Raw genomic sequence first — 21,679 nt, forward strand, 5'->3', positions numbered from 1 at the left:
GTGTACAAACTTGAAAAAAGTTTACTATAGAATTACAGTGATCTGATAATCTTCTATACGTGCAATAATATTTATGTTTGAATCCTAAACATAACCGCTTATTATTAAATGCATATGTATATACACTGTACATATACCAAAAAAACATTTTATTTGTTCCGGCTGATCTCTGGAATAGCTGGGCCGATTTTGCCAGGACTTTCCCTGGCACTTAGCTGACCCAATAAAGAGTAAGTTAGGCTACAGCAATAACTTTTTTGTTGAATTTAAACGTGCACTAAGTCGAAGTGCTAATTATATTAAAAAGTGATCACTACAAAAATAGAAAAACCGGTAATTTGAATTTTATAATTACTACGCATTATTGACCTTTCATCTAAAGTCTGAGTTAATCGAAAATAACAATTGAATGTTATGGTAATGTTATATAAATTAATGGTATGGTATGGTACCATGGAATGGTTTATACGTGAAATATATCAAAGATAATTCTGGATATTGTAGCAACAAACCTATTACACAAGCTTCAATAAATTTAAAATAAAATTCAAATTTCGAAGTAATTTGATAAAGTCTCGAATATCAAATAGTTTTGGGCATGTATTACATAAAGGTAATTTGAAATTATACATTTAGGTTTGACTTGTCAATATAACGTCTGTAGCTGTATTTTTAAGTCAGATATATATGATATATGATTTTTTTTTAAAATTTATTTTTAGGCTAGACTGGACCGATTACATGTATTACAACAAGCGGGTTCATATTTAAGCAAGGATAACTTAGTTTATATGTGATTAATTTGTGTGATTGAATTTCATAGCATTTCTTTATATCTACAAATATATTGTTATTATTATATTTTTTAGACTTATAATGTGACATACTTGTGACGTAATTTTGTACCAAACGTTATACATATAAGTATGTATTATGTAGAAACCTTTAATTATGTTTTCTTTACCATAAATAAAAAAAAACTTTAGTAAAATACATACTATCTAAATATAAATATGTATAAACAATGAGGAAGTCAAATCAGTAGTAAATTTACTTTATAAAGCGTTCACATACTATATGGGTTATAAAGACGATGGGAACGATTACGCAACCTCATAACACTGATAACATTAGATAAAACTGATATAGTCACGTACCTCTAAAGGGTATCCGTGGATCCTGTACAAATACCATTTCATACGCTGCAGTATTGTTGAAAATAAAAATATAAATCCTCTTTCTATCTTATACCTAATAACGTTATTGTTTGCTAATATTTGATTAAAAAAAGTTTGAGAAACTAATACAGGTGATAATTGTTTTTTTTTTAGTTACCACTGCTTATAGAGTGCTATTACTCGATCCATGTAATAATACCAATGCACCACTGACCTTGGAAATTAAAAGGTTATTCGTGCCTGTGATTACACTGATTATACCTTCCAACCGGAACAAAACAATACTAAATAGTTACCTAGTTACCTGTTACCTACACAGACGAATGAGTAAATTTTGCAACGATAACCTTTTATAAACGATCACTAGAAAAAATTGAAAAACTCAATCCAAAAATTGCTTTGTTAATGTAGTAAATGTTTTAAGTAAACCAATATGAAATCAATTGTTTGTCAAATGATATTATATAATGAAATGAAATTTTGTCTGGTAATTATTCGTCTAATGAATTATTAATGGAACCAGTACCTAGCTTACGTAATGATGAAAAATATTATTCCTAAAATTTTGCCAAAGATTGTTTGAATAATGTAAATTTGTCATCAATGACAGGAGACCCAATATTAAAAATGAGAGGGATTAAAAACGAAAACTGATCATAAAATCAGAATGTTTTTCAAGTATTTATCACTTAAGTATGATTATTTTCTCTTTACTACTTCGACTGTGCTTTATATAATGTTATATAATAAACATATATGTATATGAATTCCTATTTCCCTTGTACAGGCCATAACTTGAAAACGACTTTACTTGTTTTTATCGAAATTACGAAATTTTATTTTTTCAGAATACTTATGAAGAACGTTTATGAAAAAATGTTGTAAATCAATAATATGATAGTAAAATCTAAATTATTTTTGATTATATACTCTTTTTATTACTCATTTCACGTCAAATCCATAGCATCCTAAGCTAAGGAAAAACAACGTCTGTCGGATCTCTTAAAAAATAATATTTATTAAAAAAACAATATTCGTTTTTCGGAAAAAATATTTTGGATTTATAATATAAATTTACAGGTAAACACTATACGTTAAATCACACATTAGTCATGTGAGTGTTAAACAATTACCACGCTATGGTGTCGGGTGTAATTCGTGTAACTTTTGAAAATCTAAGCCAATTGATCGGCTTTCTGTCAATTAATTAGTGAGGCGGCAGAATTATCGGCTTCACCGTCTCGTTCGCATTTAATCAATACTAAACTAACAGTATTAATTGTATTAAATGTAAAGACGTTTCTTTATAATTTGTTTCTTCTGTGGTTCCATATGAACTTAGATTTTTTTTTATAAACTAATTTGACAACCCTATTATTTAATTCCAAATATGTTTTACCACGAAGAGCAAATTTTGTCAAACATTGTAATTTTATTAATAGCAATAAGTGACCGCTATCCCTATATTCTTTGAATACTCACTTCGCATCAATCGTGGAATGTTAAAAATCGACTTGAGGTGATACGATATTAATACGATTGAATAACTCATTGATTGACTCAAGTCAAGAGACTTCGACCATTTTCAGTTGTGCTTTGAATTTTTGTAACGGTCAAGTCAAGTGACATAAGTAGATTTTTGGGTTGGAATTTTTGTAATTTAGGCTTGTCGGTGTTATAACAGTATTCCACTATTAATCAATATTGCTATTGTAGAGCTGAGGTATGGCCCAGTGGTTAGAACTTGTGCATCTTAATCGATTAATTCGGATTCAAACCCAGGCAAGCAACACTATATATATATTATATGTGCTTAATTTCTGTTTATAATTCTACTCGTGCTCGGCGGTGAAGGAAAACACCGTGAGACGCATTGGAACAGCGTGGTGGAGTATGTTCAAAACCCTCTCCTTAATGGAAGAGGAGGCTTTAGCCCAGCAGTGGGTAATTTACAGGCTGTTACTGTACTGTACTGTAATCAATATTGTTGTCTATGTTGCTTAGTGAAACATAAAACCGCATAGTTTGGCACTCACACCGAATTCAGTTTTATAAGTAAACCGCTACCGCTAACCGATTTCTTCGGGATGAAATAAGATTTTTTTTTTATTTTCGGATCGTAGTGAGCCATATCAAAACGGAGAAACGGCAGATAAGAATTTGTCTATTTTAACCTTCAAGTCGCAGCGTGGTAGAGTAAGCTCTAAACCTTCTCTAATGGAAAATTTATAGACATGACAACGATAATTAAAAATATAAAGTTGTTTTTTGTTTGAATTTTAAGGGAAATGTCAGCGTATGAAATAAATAAAATACTTTCATGCCCTAAATTTTCAGTATTATTTATATGGATGAATATCGACAGATGTGTAGAGGTCGATCCATATCTCCTTACAAGCTGCTCCGCGCTGTTTCATCGTGGGTCATAGCATTATGTTATATTATCTGCAACCTTTCTCCATATGTGGACTCTCTAGCGGAAAAAGATCCCTTCATATCGGCCGGGTAGAGATTAGCGCGTTCAAACGTTACAGATACGTTCCAGCAGACACATACTATATCATACGTACATTTTCACATGTAGCGAACCTTAGTACATCCGCAAAGGCACGTACCGGCAACGTTTTCCGAGAATCGTCTGCATGTGTATATAAATCTAATCACCGGGACTGAGAAATAAAAATCTAAATATTCACTACTAGTATAACACGCCAATCATTCTATGGCCATTTTATTTATTCGAAATCTAAAATTGTTATTCATCGTCGAATTCCAGTTAGCATTCGACACTCCATTTTCGATTGGGCGAATCGTAATTAAAGGGTGTAAAAATATATTTATTCGCGACTTTTTATTTTTTATTACTCTTTTCGGTACTTCCTTTACCTTTAGAAAATAAGATTATTAAAATTATCAAACACCAATTAACAATTTTAATTGTCGGATGAGAGTAATGATTGTATATTTTGCTGATTGATTGATTGATCATGAGTCTTCTTGAATAAAGAATGTTTCGTTTTGAAATATATCATTATATGGGACTTATAATTTTCACGTTTCATTCGAGTTCGCATAATCAGAAAAATTGAAGTACAAATAATTTAGATTGATCTAAAATATGTATTATTATATGTTAGAGGCCTAATATGTTGCTAGGAAACTAAGATTAGGAATATAGAATGCGCTAACTGGCAATAATGCTTATTGCTCTTTAAGAGCACAGTTTTTGCATCAGTCTGGTCTATTTGAAAATATTCATATAAAATCCTTGCTCGAAATAATACACTTTATTTACTGCAATAATTTGCCTGAGAAACCTGTTGAATTACGATGATTTGCCAATGAGAAAATACATCAACACCACTCATACTCGTACAAAATTTACAAAGAAAACGTCGTGTAATACATATACATATATATGTATGTATGGTAGAATAGTATATGTGTTTGTGTTTTTCCTATTAATACAATTAATAATTATGTACCTGTTTCTCTTTATTTCCAATTAAAATTATGAAACTATACGTACAAAAAAATGTTTGTAACAATATTTATAGTCGAATTTAAATAATTAAAACACTATCAGCATTTTCATGTATCATCATACAAATACTCGATGAAATTGAGCAAAATATATTTTATACAAATTTGTTAATGAACTCCGAAAATCAACTCTTTATAAAACTGCGATAGTCGATAACTTTATAATGAGATGTCATGACTACATTTGTACAATACATAGCTTTGTCGTTGTACTCTGGATAGCATTAATAAGACTTTCTCACCGTAATAACGAGAGATAATTTAATCGAATGTTAATTATTTATTTGTATACACTTGATAACAGTTAAAGTTAATTATCTTTACTTTTATGGAAAATATACAAAGTAATGGACCTGACGGTGAGTTGTCCACTTCGTTTTTCTTCTTTATTGTGGGATATTGCCTACTTTTACTACTTTTTTTACTTGGTGGTAGAGCTTAGTGCAAGCCCGTCTGGGCCCACCCACTCATCAGTTATTCTACCGCCAAAGAACAGTTCTCATTATTGTTGTGTTCTGGTTTGAAGGATGAGTGAGCCAGTGTAACTACAGGTACAAAGGACATAACAACTTAGTTCCCAAGGTTGGTGGCGCATTGACGATAAAAGGATTTCTTACAGCGTCATTGTCTATGGGTGATGATGGCCACTTACCATCAGGTGGCCCATATACTCGTCCGCCAACTTATATCATAAAAAAATAGTAGAAAATAAATAATTAGAAATTAAAATAAATTTACAAGAAAATGATATTACTATAGAATTTAAATAAATTAAACTAATAAATTTATGACTGTATTGTACATGTCTTCAGTACCTCGAAGTTAATATCACATTAATAAAGTAATTGTATTGATTTAAGAAGATATGAGATGTACCACATAGAATAACAATAGACCTATCTACCGTTTACACCATTACGTGCCCTCCATCGCCTAATGTCGCATCATATAATAGGGTGTCGACCGCGAAACTCCGCGTTTATTCAAAATATTTCTTAGGAATTTCGAAACCTATGACATGTTTTTAATTCATTCCATTTCATTGTAAACTGCCAGTGACTCGTCTTACATTTGATAAAACCTTTTTTTGTCACATACAACCATATCACCGCTCTTTAACCAGCCAGTAACATATTATCTCTTTCTAAAATTAATTCTTCGTTTAGTTGTAAAAATATAAGACATAGCTATCATAAATCCTCTTTAATTTACTGCACATTTATGGTCTTCAAAATGAAACCATAACCGATTTTATGTGCTAAAAATCAACTTACACTATTAATATATAAGATTTGTATATATAACACGAGACAAGGGAACATTATTAATTGCACAGAGGTCAAATACACAGTAAGAATGCCTGCATGTCTATTTGTCACGCACGCACTGCCACTGCGTGATGCTATTTCATGAATTCAACTAAAACAAGGACTATCTCTTACATAAACTAAATTGGATATCTAACTAATCTCGATTTTAAAGATAACTGTACATTATATTTAGAATATATTTAGGATGACTCTAACAATTGAATAACTTGGTTTGCAATTTAGTTAAAAAATATATTCTAGTTTAATTTTAAATGATTAATAACATTTATGTACAATTTTTTATGTATATCTCCAACCTCTTTTGATTTTTTAATATAGGTTTTTTTACTAGCGGCGTGGGGGCAGGTGGACATAAGTTTTTTTTTTTTTTTTCGGTTTTCCGACGTGTTTAAGAATTGTCGTTCTATTTCAACTTATTATGTCTTAGATTATATCGCGGACAAACAGTTAGAAAAACGCGAATATTGAAAAAAAAAATAAGTGGATATAAAAATATACAATATTAGTTAAATAATAATTTTAGAATACGCTGGATAAAATTGTGAAGAAATAATAAAAAAAACATATTGAATTTATGTTTCATTTAACATTTAATTATTCAAATACATTTCATTAATTATTATAACGGAGTATATGTACCGCAATCGAATCTATTATTGTGGTTTTTTATTAAATTTCAACGCTCCAACACATCGAATATTGCAAATGTTGTGGCGTCATATCGACAATTGTGGTTAGTATATTTTAAATTTATAGCAAGCCGCTATAAACATCTGCTATAATAATAATTAAAAATTAGATAAAGTTAAAAAAGAAAGAATATTCAATTAATTTAAATGTTTGTTTGAACATCTTATAAGTTAAATAAATCAAATTATATAGGTACAGCAAGTTCTCATAATTTGTATGAAAATAATATCAATCAATCAAATAACACGAAAATATAATAACAATAACTATCTGAGGCTACTTCACGGTGGTTTATTACTGTAATTAATCTAAAAATAAATAAACTATTCAATTTTGTGAAGAAAATCCAAAATATGTTTACTCACCTCGTTCACCAACAAATATGTCGTCAATGTCCACGAGTATCCATCTGTCGAGGCTCAGACTAAGCTGGCCGTGGCTCAGGTAACTCAGAGCGTCCAGGAACAGAATACGGTGAAGCCAGAACTGGAGACCGGAACCGAAGAGCACCCTTTGGACACCGTCCAAGCGCCCGTGATCTTGAACTACAGTCGCCAACGGCATTCGGTCTTCTGTATGGAAATATATTCATATTAGTGCCAAATAGTTTCTAAGCCAAATTATCCAATTGAAGACCGCGAGTTGTAAATCTGCAAACCTTAATATCGCAACCTTAGCCCAGCAGTAGAATTTAAGTCTTTCCATTGATTAGTGTCACGAAATATTTATTTCTAATAATTATTGAATTTACTATTTCAAAAGAGCCACATTTTAGGTTCATAATTACTTGGTGGTAGGGCTTTGTGCAAGCCCGTCTGGGTAGGTACCACGCACTCCTCAGTTATTCTACCGCCAAATAACAGTATTCAGTATTGTTGTATTCCGGTTTGAAGGGTGAGTGAGCCAGTGAAACTACAGGCACAAGGGACATAACATATTAGTTCCCAAGGCTGGTGGCACATTGACGATGTAAGGAATAGTTAATATTTTCCACAGCGTCAGTGTCTATGGGTGATGGTGACCACTTACCATCAATCAGGTGACCCATATGCTCGTCCGGCAACCTATTAAAAAAAATTCAAAGTTCCATCGAAAAACCCGAATGTTTTAGGGGGCAGGAAAGAGATATTTTATAATAAATATCTATGTATAATCATTTCTATACTATTTAACTAAATTGCTGTCAGATCTAATGATATTCGAAGTCAGTTTACATTTTTAGAAATTGTAAATACTGAGACCGATTTTAAATGTTTCTTTTACCGAATCTTGTTTGCGGTTCACAGAACCGACCCAAAATACACACCCACGTAACGAAACACGACTCGTTCCGAGAAAACTTCTGAGGTCTCGAATAATACCTTAGTTGTTGCTGTTAATAGGCTTAAAATTAAATAAGAGCCAACGGCAGTCATTTCGTTATTAATTAAAATCGTTTGTGTATTTTTTGCTAAGGATTGGTTACGTACTTTGTCTTTGTGCAAAACAATATTTATCAAGAAAGATTTTCTTGCCTTCCGGAGATATCTTACGTATAGTAAGTAATCATATTTTACTAGTTGTCGCCTGCGGCTTCGCTCGCGTTTAAGGGGTTTGGTTGTCAGGTGGTATTAGGTAAAAAGCCTATTTTTTCTTGGAATTCAAGTTTGCTTCATATCAAATTTCATCAAATTCGGTTCAGCGGTTTGGTCGTGGAAGAACGATAGACAGACAGACCAAGTTACTTTCACATTTATAATATTATTATATTAATATAGACTAAATAGGTAACCATGATTTTAAGCAATGTTGGTTCCATTACCCGGCTATGACGAAACTACGTTAATATGTATGTTCGCAATATGTTTCCTGGATCTTCAGTTGCTAAGCTACTAATCGTATTTTGATGAATGAAGTGTCGTTGCTTTCGTCTCAAGTGCCCGCGTGTCAAAGGCTATGTAACGTTGTATTATATAGCAGATAATTGACTTCCATATATGCCAAACGACAAATATATCAAGACTTATCAAATCGGTTACAGATTCCCAAAATATATCATTTTCATATACATTTTTCGTAGTAAATATAACTTGTATATTTTAAATTACATTTAAATTAGTTATTGAGAATACAAATCGTTATATAATGAGATGAGCAACATTCATAAGATAAATGTAGTGTCATCGTAAAGCGTATTGCAGACCATTGTCATAAGTAGATTAATAAAGCGATAATAAAAGGCATATGAAATCAAACGATACAGGGAAGGAGGTTGGGGTCTGTCAATTTGTACATTTTTATAGACTAGGTCCCGAGTTCCCCTCGAGATAAGAATTGTTTTTTATTGGTCTGGCTATCAATTTAAATAATTGACTTTCCCACACCGGAGCAAAGGCCTCGGTGAAGATATTTTACTCAATAAGCCGTAATTGTCTTAATCGTCAAGGACGATCGTATTAACCACGCTATTTATTTTTATGAATCACTCTACCGTAAAAACTTAAGTATGAACTATAACTAAGTACATTCGTATGAGCTACTAAAGGTTTCGAATTTTTCATACGATTTTGAACTTAGAAACAATAAGAAGAGAATTCAATTTTGATTAACAGCTTTATATCATTCAATTATCATTGCGTAGTAAAATACACTTAATTAAGATATAGAAAAGCTCTAAACTATATTATTCTGGATTAACAGAGCAACGACTATAACTTAAAGGAAACTATGTCCTTAATAATATAAATAAGTAACAAAGACTAATGCATATTTAAAAACGATACAACTTGAGACTTTATTAAAATAATAGTGTATTATTATGCGAAGCCACGCTTCTAATAGTAAATTTATAATGACATAAATCCGAATGCGCCAAAGAGCACGTAGCTTATTGTAAAACGATTGACCTAGGCACACATTATGGTGTGAATCCGGCCGATGCAAACATAGGCGATCCCTGCTAATGAGACACTCCGATTTTGTTATACGATATACAAGGTAACGTTGAATATGTACATACAAACATACGTTAGAATACTTGGAATCGTATGTAAAGAAATTTTTAAATAGTGAAATGGATATCGCTGTGCATTGTTGTGATTCATTTAAGAAAATAAAGAATATTCTATTACCCGTACGAAGTCGAGATGCATTTGAGCTCATAATTTACCAGCGTCCCGTCCCGGCTTCGCACGGGTTGACATAAATTTTTTTAAATATTTTTATTCATATATTTTTGTTGCTTTTTCCTGACATACTTAAAATTCATCGTTCTACTTCAACTTATTTACACAAAACCTCAATAAAATATATACCTACACCTTCCTTATAAAACCATCTGTCTATTAGTGACAATCGCATGAAAATCCGTTTAGTAGTTTTTGAGTTTATCGCGAACTTACAGACAGACGCAGCCGAGGGACTATGTTTTGTAATATGTATTGTTTTCATATATTAAAGAAATACACAGGGAAACCTATCTGTAACGTATGGAATTCTTACTCAAGACACTTCCTTAAACTGAATCGATTATTTTATATGTCGTCGCGGGGTCACAAGGTCAACCGTAGATGCAAGACTATGTATAGTATGACACAAAATAGATGTAGCATCGGAAAATGCAATGGAATGAAAATAAAACCGATTACTGCTGATTTACACAACCAATAGAAATAGCTCCCTATCGCGCCATTCGACTCTATTCGTCGCTATAGATTCTCGCGTCAGAGAAAGCAAGTGCATGTAAATCGACGTGTCAAATTGACGAATATATTAAGTCATATAATATTACAAGTTATTACATTTGTGCATAGATCATATTCGCATGAGAAATAAATATTGATAATTTGGGATAGAGTACTCAATTCGGATGTGATCGGTTCTCCGAATTTTACCGATGCGACATCTAAGTTGTGTCGTACTATAGTAATCTATTTAAAAATTATAAGATTAAACTTATCTTATTATTAATTTAGATAATAAACAAGCACAACATACATGCAACGTTAATTTTGTAAACAATAATTCAACACTTTAAAATTTTATAAATTTATTATTATTTTTTTATAAATAGAACTTTTAAAAACTAATTCTTAATTATCTGAATTAATTAAATTGTGTCTATTGGTTTCAGTGATATTTACTTTAATTTCAATAATGGAATCAGTTAACTTTTATTGTATCAATATTGTTATTTAAAAGTTTGTAATTTCAATTGAAATAAACTTTACGAAATGTATAAATAAATTTTAAAATTATAATATATTTTAAGCACACTTAATTAATTTGTAAAAAGTACTCAACCATAAAATTATTCTGGTATTGATTAAAAGAAAAGGGATAGGGGAAACGCCGCAGGCGCCATTATGTGAGGCCTGAGTAAAAAGGGAACTTTGAAAACAATAGATGTAATAGGTAAATAAGAGAAGTGTAATTTGAAAGGAAAATATTGTGACTACTAATTTGATCCTATTATTTTAGTTTTAATTTTATATTTAAATTAATCGCTGCATTAAAGTGTTCGTTGATGCTATTTGGTTTTTATTACTATTTACAATAATGTGTGATACAGCCAGTGAAAGAGAATGGGTATGGTAGCGTAGCTGACGTCACCAATAATAGAGGGATAATACCTAACGAACAAAAATAATAAATTATTTTTTGCTGTACATTAAAGGGTTTTAACATTAAGTCTTTTATATATGTCAATTTATGGTATTATTAAATTGAGTAAAGGCGCCATCGATAACAAACATTGGTGCTGTTAGAAATATGAACCGTTCCTGACATCGCCAACCTTTGGAACCAATGGAGATGGATCAAAGTTTGACGACTTACGCAGTGATCGTCACCGACCATAGATATTGGCGGTTAGAAATATAAGGTGTTTCTGATATCACCAACCTTGGAACATACTACAGTACTAACGGTACCTATCCAGACAGGCTTGTATATACCATCAAGTAAATATATTGTATTATTTAATATATATGTATATAGTATATGCTAAAACTTCTTAACTCACCCGATCTTTATTCACACAACTTTATTATAGACTTTGCGTTCAAAGCTAATTGCTCCTGTTATAAAATTTTAATTAAGTTGTATTCGCCATTTATTTTAGCCCTTTCCCCGTCCCGTGAGTCACATATGACTCATAGTTTAACTGTTACGTCTGTTTGTACAGGAAAAATGTTCAAATAAACCAATTTAATTAAAACAATATATTTACATTTTCAACAGAAATATTTCAAATGCTACATGATAAATGTATATACAGAATATTGCCTACTTTCTTTATTAATTTTCTAACACCTACAAATGCCCTTTACATCATTTGGTTATAGTATGAGGTGTCGTCATGCCTCTGAGGTTGTTTCTGACAACATTCATAGATTTCTACACGCTGTATTTAACATATATCAAATACTGGTCCGGCAGTTTTTTGGCAACTAAGTTCTTATAATGTAAGATATACATGTAATGTGAATCCCTAGGAACTTTTACTAAAATACGTGATAAACGATTCATTCATAAACCTTACGTATAAAAACGTAGCACTCATATTCGACCGGCCAATTTCACTCTTATCGAAGCAGAGAATTTTCTACTCGAAACCAAACAAATTACACATATATCTAAACTATTTATATTATAACTCCATACTATATATTAAATAATATGTATCATTTATACAAATTGTCATTGCGATAATCTAATTCTGTTATTGTCTTCAACGGTCAGGTATTATAGGTAGGTTTCACGGGTCATTAGCTCAGTGCTCTAATGGCGCCAAGAATTGCTATTCATATCGCGCGGCGAGCGTGCCGGTATTCCAGTGATGTCATCGAATTCGATAGCCTACGAATACGGTTCCTTCGCACGTAACCCTTCCGTGCCGTACATTTTTATTTTTTCGGATATAATAACTTATTTCACGCGTGTTTGGCTACAGGTAAGAAAATGTCCACGGTACGTGAGCTGACTCTATCGATATAATATCTAACAATAAATGAGTTCCGTCAAATCGTTATTTACATAATGATTTCATTACTTAGGGGTGATAATTTAAACCGAATATCAAATAGCAATTATCTAATAATAATTTTAAAAAAATGCAAGGTATCTGTTAGTAGAAGCATTAAGGGTTTTTAGAGCGAGTGGGCAGACTAAGTATATTCTATCGGTATTCGCTAGCCAGATAATTGGGACAGATCCGAGAACTGCAACACTATCAAACTGTACATATAACAAACCTAATCTATATCTTTGCAATAAATTATGAAATATTTAACAATTACTTTAAAATGTTATGAATAACATTAAGCTTAAAAACGTTATGATTTCACATAAAATTATACATATTTCAAATTTATTGTATTTAAAAAATTTAGCTTAAAATTAAAAAAAAAACCTAAATAATCATAAATTTTCATTTAATAAGTTAAATAAAATTAATAACCTTTGATGATTAAACTTTTTTACTATGTCATATTTAGTAATATGCCATATTAATTAGTATGTATTACATATCATATCTATACGATTATTTTCAACTAGACTTGATTTATTTCATCGTAGTACTTAATCTTAGGATCATTGAGTTGAAAAAACAATTTTATTAGTCATTTATATTGGGAAAAATAGTAACGCTGTTTAAAACGTGAAAAGAAGCCAGTTTATTATTATTTTCGATAGTAAAATATTTAAATTTATTATTCGGTAAATGTAAAATGTTTAGTAATCTGCGATAACTCACCATTAGTGCCATAATCATTCTCTCGTAGGGCCCAAGCCACAGGCTCGTACGTGGAAGAATTAGCTCTGAACACAGTCCAGTGGTCACCAGGCAGCGAGCCCCAAGCGGTCTCGCCCGCGCGGGCTAACCGCAGCACCGGCGACGCTGGGTTCAGAGCTGCATCCTGATTTGACAATAACATCATTAACTATTCACCTCTAAATTTCGAAATCTTATCAAATAAAAATCTCTACCTGTAGAAGAAATAAATATCATCATGTTACATAACTCCGTTCAAAATCGCGTTAACGAAATATTGTTCTATATTAAATCTTTAAACGTGTAATACAAACAATTAACGCTTAATAATTCAAATTCGATAAGTATTTACGTAAATACACAATGAAGTCATTGAATGAAAATCTAATAAGATCATATTTCACTCAACAATACAAAACTCGAATGGTTATAACCTTTGAAAGGTTACAATGACATTATGATAAATAAACGTTCTATTATAAAGGTAATAACGCTCAGACGGAGCTTGATAATATGGGCGACAATATGCTACACAATAAATTTCTATTTACCTTAAGCCTTAGATTGGTATGCATGAAGAGTGGGAATCCTTTCAACTGAGCGCCAACAAGGCTCTCCTCCCCCGGCGTCGCGAACCCGACGACCCCTACTGAATATTCTCGACAGTATTTGTCGAGAAGTTCTCGATTCCACTTGTCCATATTTGCATATTTCGACAGCGACTCGAACACAATCACTCCGTATCGCCCCTTGTCCAAAGTGGTAAGCACTGGCAGACTTTTGCCTGCAACTTCCACTTTGTACCTGTTGAAGAGTATGCATGTATTAAATAGTCGCATAATTAACATAAAAATGTCTAAGCAGTAAACTATAGTATTATTTGAAGTTGTATATTTTCATTGCTGCTTAGTAACTAGATTTATTAAAGTGTATTTCAGTCAATTAGACAAAAAAAATTACTATGGAGTTGCGTGATCATCGTTCGAATGATGAGATTTTATCTAAATTATGTCGCATAACACATTAATGTGCAATTTTTTTTGTCGTATTAGTCTGATGTTATTGTCATCGAATTTGTGATTAGCATTTTGGAAAGTATGAATATAAATAACTACGGCGCTACGTAACAAATCGTAGCTGTTAACCATCATCTTTATAAAACTTCTGTCTACTAAGATCATGTGAAGTTGATCTCAAACGCCAAGTCGTTAGACTTTAAACGATCACAAGTACCAACGAATATAAATTTATAAAAAAACGTTGCTTTGAAAATTTTCAAGTATACTTATTCAGGCACTTATAAAATAACAAACGAATGCTGTTGACGGATAAAAGAAAATATTTATTATTCTTTTAATCTTCGCAATTAGTGACAGAAAAATCTCAAACGATATTCAATTATTCGCAGACGTTTTCCTATTGAACTTTTATTTGAAAAATGTTTATTACATTTTTTTATTAGGACTCTGTAGTTTAACTTTTCGTTTCCTTAATTGAAGGTAGGTAGGCAGACTGGCAAATGAGCCACTCGATGGCAATTGTCCATCACCACCCATAAACATTCACGCCCTAAGAAATATTAACCATTCGTTGCATCACGAATCTGCAAATAATTCCGGCAACCAAGATGTTCTATTCCTTGTACCTATTACACTGACTCACTTAACCTTCAAACTGGAACACGATAATACTATTACTGTTTAGAGGAACCAACCCATATGATCTTGCACAAATCCCTCAACTCCAAATATCTGTTCGTGTTTTCATCGTCAATTTTAGTATGGTTTCTTGTAATACGTCATATAGACTTTTATAATAGAACCAGCGACCCGCCCGGCTTCGCAGGGCTGCCATACTGATACTATATATACTACAGAAATTGTTTATTTACGACATCATTACAACCTCCTAAAATTGTCAATCTTTCTTTCCTTTATTGTCCACGTATTATATACAAAAACCTTCCTCTCAAATTAAACTATCTATTAAAAAAAACCGTATCAAAATCCGTTGCGTAATTGTAAAGATTATTAAGGCGTACGAAACATAGACAACTCTGAACTGTAAACACTTAGATATATTTTACAAGTAAGTGCAATCTGGGTTGATCTCAATTTAGACTCTAAAAAATGTTCACGCCTGCAAACTAGGATCAAAATTGAACAACAATCGACTATTTACGTCATTGTACAAGAGCGTAATAACACATATTTTCGCGCAATCACTCGTAACTAATTTCTGACTAGTCATGTTAGATCGCGCTTATTCTTATGATTTAATTGAAACTATGACGTTTAAATGTTTCATACTAATTATATGCCTTTATAAACTAACCCGGCAATTTAACAGAGTATAAATAACTCGCTATACGACAACAGTTTCCTCCTTTGTTAGGTTCTGAGGGATTTGAAGCACAATCATGCTTTTTTTATTATATTAATAAAAACTAGGAATTTGAGAATTTCTAAGATGTTCAGGTGCGAGTTTGTCACGACTTTTTATTATAGAAAATCTTGAGTATCAGTCTGTACTACATTCCGAACCGATGGTAGCTTCACTTATATGTAGTATGTTAAATGAGGTGCTTGTAAAAGCGTACTTAAATAAAGTATATTTTGATTTGGCTTTAACATTTACATTATTGTATAGATTTATTAAAGAAAACGGGAACGAGGCTGACCTGATGGAATATGACTACGAACATCTGCAACACCAGACGGTAAAAGTCTCATTGGCAGTTTTTAGAATTTTTTTTAATAGATTTAAAATATATGAAGTCTGCAGCGGAGCTAAAAGGTCCTCGGGGCACGTCTTTGTCTTTTAAACATTACAAATTTTTAGCAATGGGACATTTCAAAGCTGTTAAAAACACAGTAATGTGTATATTAAAGAAGGAATGAGTAACGATTGGCATAACACGTAATTAGTTATATAAATCTTAACTGTTTAAAGTGTGCGTTGTTATACTATAACAACTTCATACTTCAACTTCAAAATCACAAAATAATATATAGATATAATATTTATTTATGATGTTTTATCTGGTATATATCTTCATTCTAAAAGGACTAATTCCATTTAAATTTTCGGAGGGTGTTATCATAAATGCCAATTAAATTTTAACCCTGAATTACAGTGAATAGTTGCGACATGTTCCAATTATCTCATTATTTTATCAAAGAGAGTCGACCGTCGTCAAAGGTTACATAATTATATTATGACATCATTAAAAGCATTATTTCTTCGTTCCATATAAACAATATCGTAATTGATATTAAATTCTAAACAATAATTAGTTAAAGCAATGCATATTAATTCTGGTCACGATCAAAATATTCAAATACAGAGGAGCATAAACACGAGGAGACCGCCAGGTAGGGAAATGGAGCGAAATATGAAAGCAACCGTTCATTTTGCTTGAGTTAAGGCTCGTTCAATTTGGCAGTTCGAGTGCACACAGACCGAAGCAACGGACGCTAACTTGCAAATACTACCCCGCTCGAACTTCCAATAATAACATATATATGTATGTATGTTATATTTGCTGCAGTCGTTTCAACTTCGCCCGTATATTGGCAACTTTGTTAACATTATACATCGATATTTGTCATTGAAATAGTTGTTAGCGAAACATTCTTGTACGAAGTTTTGTGCATTTAAATATAATTAAAAAGAACGTAACATTCTCTCATACTACAGTATTACATATCCCCCAAACGGCACAGCTTCTTAGATACACCGTGGCCGGGTTTATTCAGAGTACAACGAATACACCTCGGCCGTAACTCGCGCTAACATGTTTCTAATTACCTTAATTAGCGTCCTGCCGTTACAGGAGACAACGCTCAATTTAAATTAGAGCAAGCGAAACGGTCCAATTTAACCGTGAACCGAAAGCGACGAGGGCTAATTCGTGATAAGGGAACGAGTGAGTTGAATAACAGGGTGGAGGGTGTTGCGATTAAGGCTCCACGATCCCTGAGATAATAGAACTTATCGTTAAGAGGTCGACTCGTGTCATTTTCCTCTAAAGTCTAATAATTAAGTGAATTAAAAATATATATAAACTCCTTTTGAATGTATTCGATTTAAATTTTCAGAAGACATTATGTCCATTATAAATTATTGTACATATTTTCTTACACTCAGTAAGTTCTATATACATATGAAAACTCATTTATCGTACTTAAATTAAGCCATTGAGGGTTCTTAGTCAAATTATATCGAAGGCTGCGTTAAAGAGTAAGAAAAGGCAATAAAACTGTTCCAACAAAACAAGTGGGCGAGGAGTGTTATAAACAAGAAGTTAGAAGAGCACGAGACGTCAAGATAAGGAGCGCTCGCGGTGGAGACTGGCTCTAATGGCGGTAGCAAAGTGCTACGAGTTAGTAAACTAACGACCACAGCAACTGCCTGCCTCTATACAACTTAAGGACAAGTCTACAACTTACTAGCTTTGTTATTAGGCCCTTAGTTACAATCTTTTTGGTCGTTTAATTGCATTTTGTAATCAATAATTCAAATTCAATTACAATTTTATTCTTATTTTTAAATATAGAACAAAAGATCGATTTGTAGTAAAAATAATAGATTCTAGCATGACGTAACAGGTTACATGTTAGCCAGTAACAATAAAAAAAAGCGGTAAAAAGATTAAATTGAAATGCGCCTCACTGGTACTCACTCCAAGTCTGAAGAGGTCGTAAAATCAGTAAACGGCTATTATGTAAATGTGAGCCATAAAATTTTCCATTTCCAGATCACTTGAACAAATCAAGTATAACCGCTCCTACCTTTTTATAGGTTAAGTTTTTAACAGAATTAGGTAAGCGTTAATTTCTCGTCGAGTAATTAAGTCATTTTGTCAGATACGATGTATAACGACGAGGGGTAAGGCAAGAGCGAGGCGCGATACCATTATAAATGGAACTAAGCATGACCGCAACGACTTCTACGACGCGAAACTGCCATCTTATAATTTAAGTTCACGTTTCTGAATAACACACCTTGCCTGTGCGAAACTGTGTAATAATTAGGTCGCATCAGATGTTCGGAATGAGCATGCTTGGTAGCAATTAATAAACTCAATATATCACCCGAAATGTAAATTTACGTCACGCGTGAAGCGTTGGAGAAATTCATTAAATTCTCATTTATTAACCCTAAATATTAAATACTAGCACCCACCAAAGGCTTTGCTAGCGTTTTAGGGATGTCATGTGTTAGCCAAAAAAGTAGTTTATGTCCTTTCATGGAGTTCAAGTTAGGTTAACACCAAATTTCATCAAATTCGGTTCACGGTTTGGTCGTGAAAGAGCGACAAACAGACACTTTCACATTTATAATTTAGTATCGATTTAGTGTAAATATGACTATTTATAATTAATTTTTATTTACAGTATGAAGCATTTTAATATAATTATGGTTACAGTTTTTCTCTGTAATCGTTTGAATAAATTTGGTATGAATAAAATCATAGTCAAAGTTTTTTTTTTTTATTTTGTACATGGAGTTTTATTACTGTCATTATTTTCTGTATGCTACAACGTATACTTACCAGGAAATTATTTTTTCAATGGGTCTCCCCTTACTGCTCCTATTATAATCTAAATATTCTTATTACGATGGTTATTGCTATGTTAATAAAATAATAAGCAACTACGTATATCAGAACTGCCACTTGCTAATAGGACTTTTTGCAACCCTTCTGGGTAAATACCACAAACGCATCAATAATACATTACAGTTTCTATAGTTAATAATAAATAATCATTATTATTGTATTCCAGGTTGAAGGGTGATCGAATCAGAAAAAATATTATAAGCACAGGGGGCACATTTTCTAATTTGTCAATATTGTTAGCGCATTGTTAATATAAGAAGGACTGATTAATATTTCTTACACTGCGAATATCAAAGGTAACATATAGTCACCACATATAATCAGTTAGCCCTTTTCTGACTAAAAAACGCCTACTTAATATGAACAAATAAAAACACGTTTTAATAAGGCTTAAAACGTATATAAACTAGTGAATCTTTGGTGGAGGTTTATCATTAACGCAATTGAACGTACGCCTACTCGGGGGACAAGTCTGACCCTCCACGTTAATTCGCAAAATTACGTCGAGCGACTGTGTTTACTTCCCGTTTTATTAATCTTTTAGAGGCCAAAGGCAAATATGACTGGAAATTGTCAATTTAGTACTCCACTATTTCAATTTACGTGCAATCTAAAGTGAACAATGTAACAAGGCGCCCACTCCCTGCCCGTATTTTCATAACAATGTTAAGGACTGAAAAATGTCACAGTATTATATTTCCTTCTAATTTTATTACGCTTAATATCGGGAAAAGAAAAATATACTAACGATGTTTTCAGTTCAATTTCGAATTCGTTGAATATCATACATAATATTTCTTAGAAACATTCATTTGCATACGATGACCTAAACCAACTTATTACGAAATATTTATTCTGACACATGAAACGTTTCATTCAATGAAAACATTATTATAAACGAAAGTCTGGGAAAATTTAATGGGGCGATTCAATGCCAAAGAAAAACAGCGTAGAGGGAAAAAAACTGACGGGAAGTCGTCGAAGTTCGAGACGCCGCAAAAAATATCAGAAGAAAAGTAATTCCTAACCCGTCAAACATTTCATAAGCAAGCGCAGTTTAGACGTCGAGTTTAGTATATTGAAACGATTTTTATACTGCAACAGAGTGACGGCTATGGATGAAAGGGTAAGAATAAACACGATGGATTGGTTTGGACTTTAAACCAAACACTTCAGTCCGCAAATATAGCAATAACGGAATATTATACATAAATGAAAAATCATTACATTGTATAAAACCGCTTTTATTAAAGCCGTTTTCCGTTGTATGTCCCTATGTATGCAAAAATCTTTAAAAATAACCAAAGGATTTTGATGCGATTTTCTTTTAATAGATATTTTTGATTCAAGAGGAAGGTTTTCATATATGGACAATATAATAAAGAAATGCTGACAGTTTTAGAAGATTCTAATGTGATGTCATAAATAAACAAATTCTGTAGTTTATTTAGTATCAGTATAGAACTTAAAGTTATTAATTTCGGGATATTTACCATGTTTTTTATTTTTGTTCGGTGGAGCGCGATATTTCGACATTGTCTACGAATGTCTTGTTCACGAGACTGAAGTGTGCGGGTAGATGCTGATAATGTTAGAGGTGTCCGTATCGAACTACCTCCTTTCTTGTACGTTTGCTACGTAAACACCGGTCACCACTACTATTGTCACTTTCACCCCTACCATTGTCACTAGTCGAATTTATTTTTACCGACTTCAAAAAAAGGAGGAGGTTCTCAAGTCGTCGGGGCCTTTTTTTTTTTTTTTTTTTTATTTTTTATGTATGTTACCGAATTACTCGAAGATGGCTGGGCCGATTTTGACAATTCTTTTTTTTGTTTAAAAGGGCATGTTTTACAGGTGGTCCCATTGTCAGGAGATCAGGATCTGATGATGGGATCTTGGAGAAATCGAGGGAACTCCTCAAATTTTATAGGCACACCTATAGTGATTTCGGTTTTATTCAAAGTGCCTTGGTCATATGCTCACGAAAAGTGACATTTGATGAAGTAGAACTGATGATGAAGAGCACAACTGGTAATCAGAACCTATTAGTAAGTAACTATTTTACGGGTTTAGTTCTATTTCTTTAAGATAGTCGTCAAGCAATTGATGTTAGTAAACATGCCTATGATAAAGTCTAGCTGATGGTGAACTACCAGGAGAACTCCTCAATGATTAACGGTATTGCATCGGGAAAAATGGTATTATCTAATTGGCGATGAGCAGTTAACATTAGGCTATTGTAACTTAGGTAACGCTTAATTTGAGTTGCAATCCACATCGTATTGAAACGACGTTGAGTTTTGTTTAGAGTCGAAAGCCGAAATGTACTGAGTATAATAAAGTGCATGACAAACACTACCAATTGTAATTATAAATAACAAAACAACACTGAAAAGCAGTAAATAAATTTTTATAAATAAAAAAAAACCGCCTTCAAAAATGAACTAAAAAGAAAAAAATAATCAGTTACATCCATATCCAATTTACGATTTTTTAATCAGCTTTTGAAGTCGGTGCCAACAAAGTAAATAAATTCCTATATTGAAATCATTTAATT

At 32.2% G+C, this 21,679-nt stretch overlaps 1 protein-coding gene across 2 annotated transcripts in view; it reads right to left on the reverse strand.

Annotated features, from left to right (window-relative positions):
* The window catches only part of LOC124530165 (bifunctional heparan sulfate N-deacetylase/N-sulfotransferase), a 123,892-nt gene that overhangs the window by 32,974 nt on the left and 69,239 nt on the right, over positions 1 to 21,679 (reverse strand). For both annotated transcript variants that reach the window (XM_047104161.1, XM_047104160.1), the window contains exons 4-6: positions 14,048 to 14,300; positions 13,479 to 13,641; positions 7,108 to 7,314 (exon numbers count right to left, since the gene is read on the reverse strand). In XM_047104161.1, the coding sequence (XP_046960117.1) occupies positions 7,108 to 7,314; positions 13,479 to 13,641; positions 14,048 to 14,300 (623 nt within the window). The remainder of the gene's footprint in view (positions 1 to 7,107; positions 7,315 to 13,478; positions 13,642 to 14,047; positions 14,301 to 21,679) is intronic.

The sequence above is a fragment of the Vanessa cardui genome, chromosome 6 (genome assembly GCF_905220365.1).
Source record: "Vanessa cardui chromosome 6, ilVanCard2.1, whole genome shotgun sequence".
Classification (NCBI taxonomy): domain Eukaryota; kingdom Metazoa; phylum Arthropoda; class Insecta; order Lepidoptera; family Nymphalidae; genus Vanessa; species Vanessa cardui.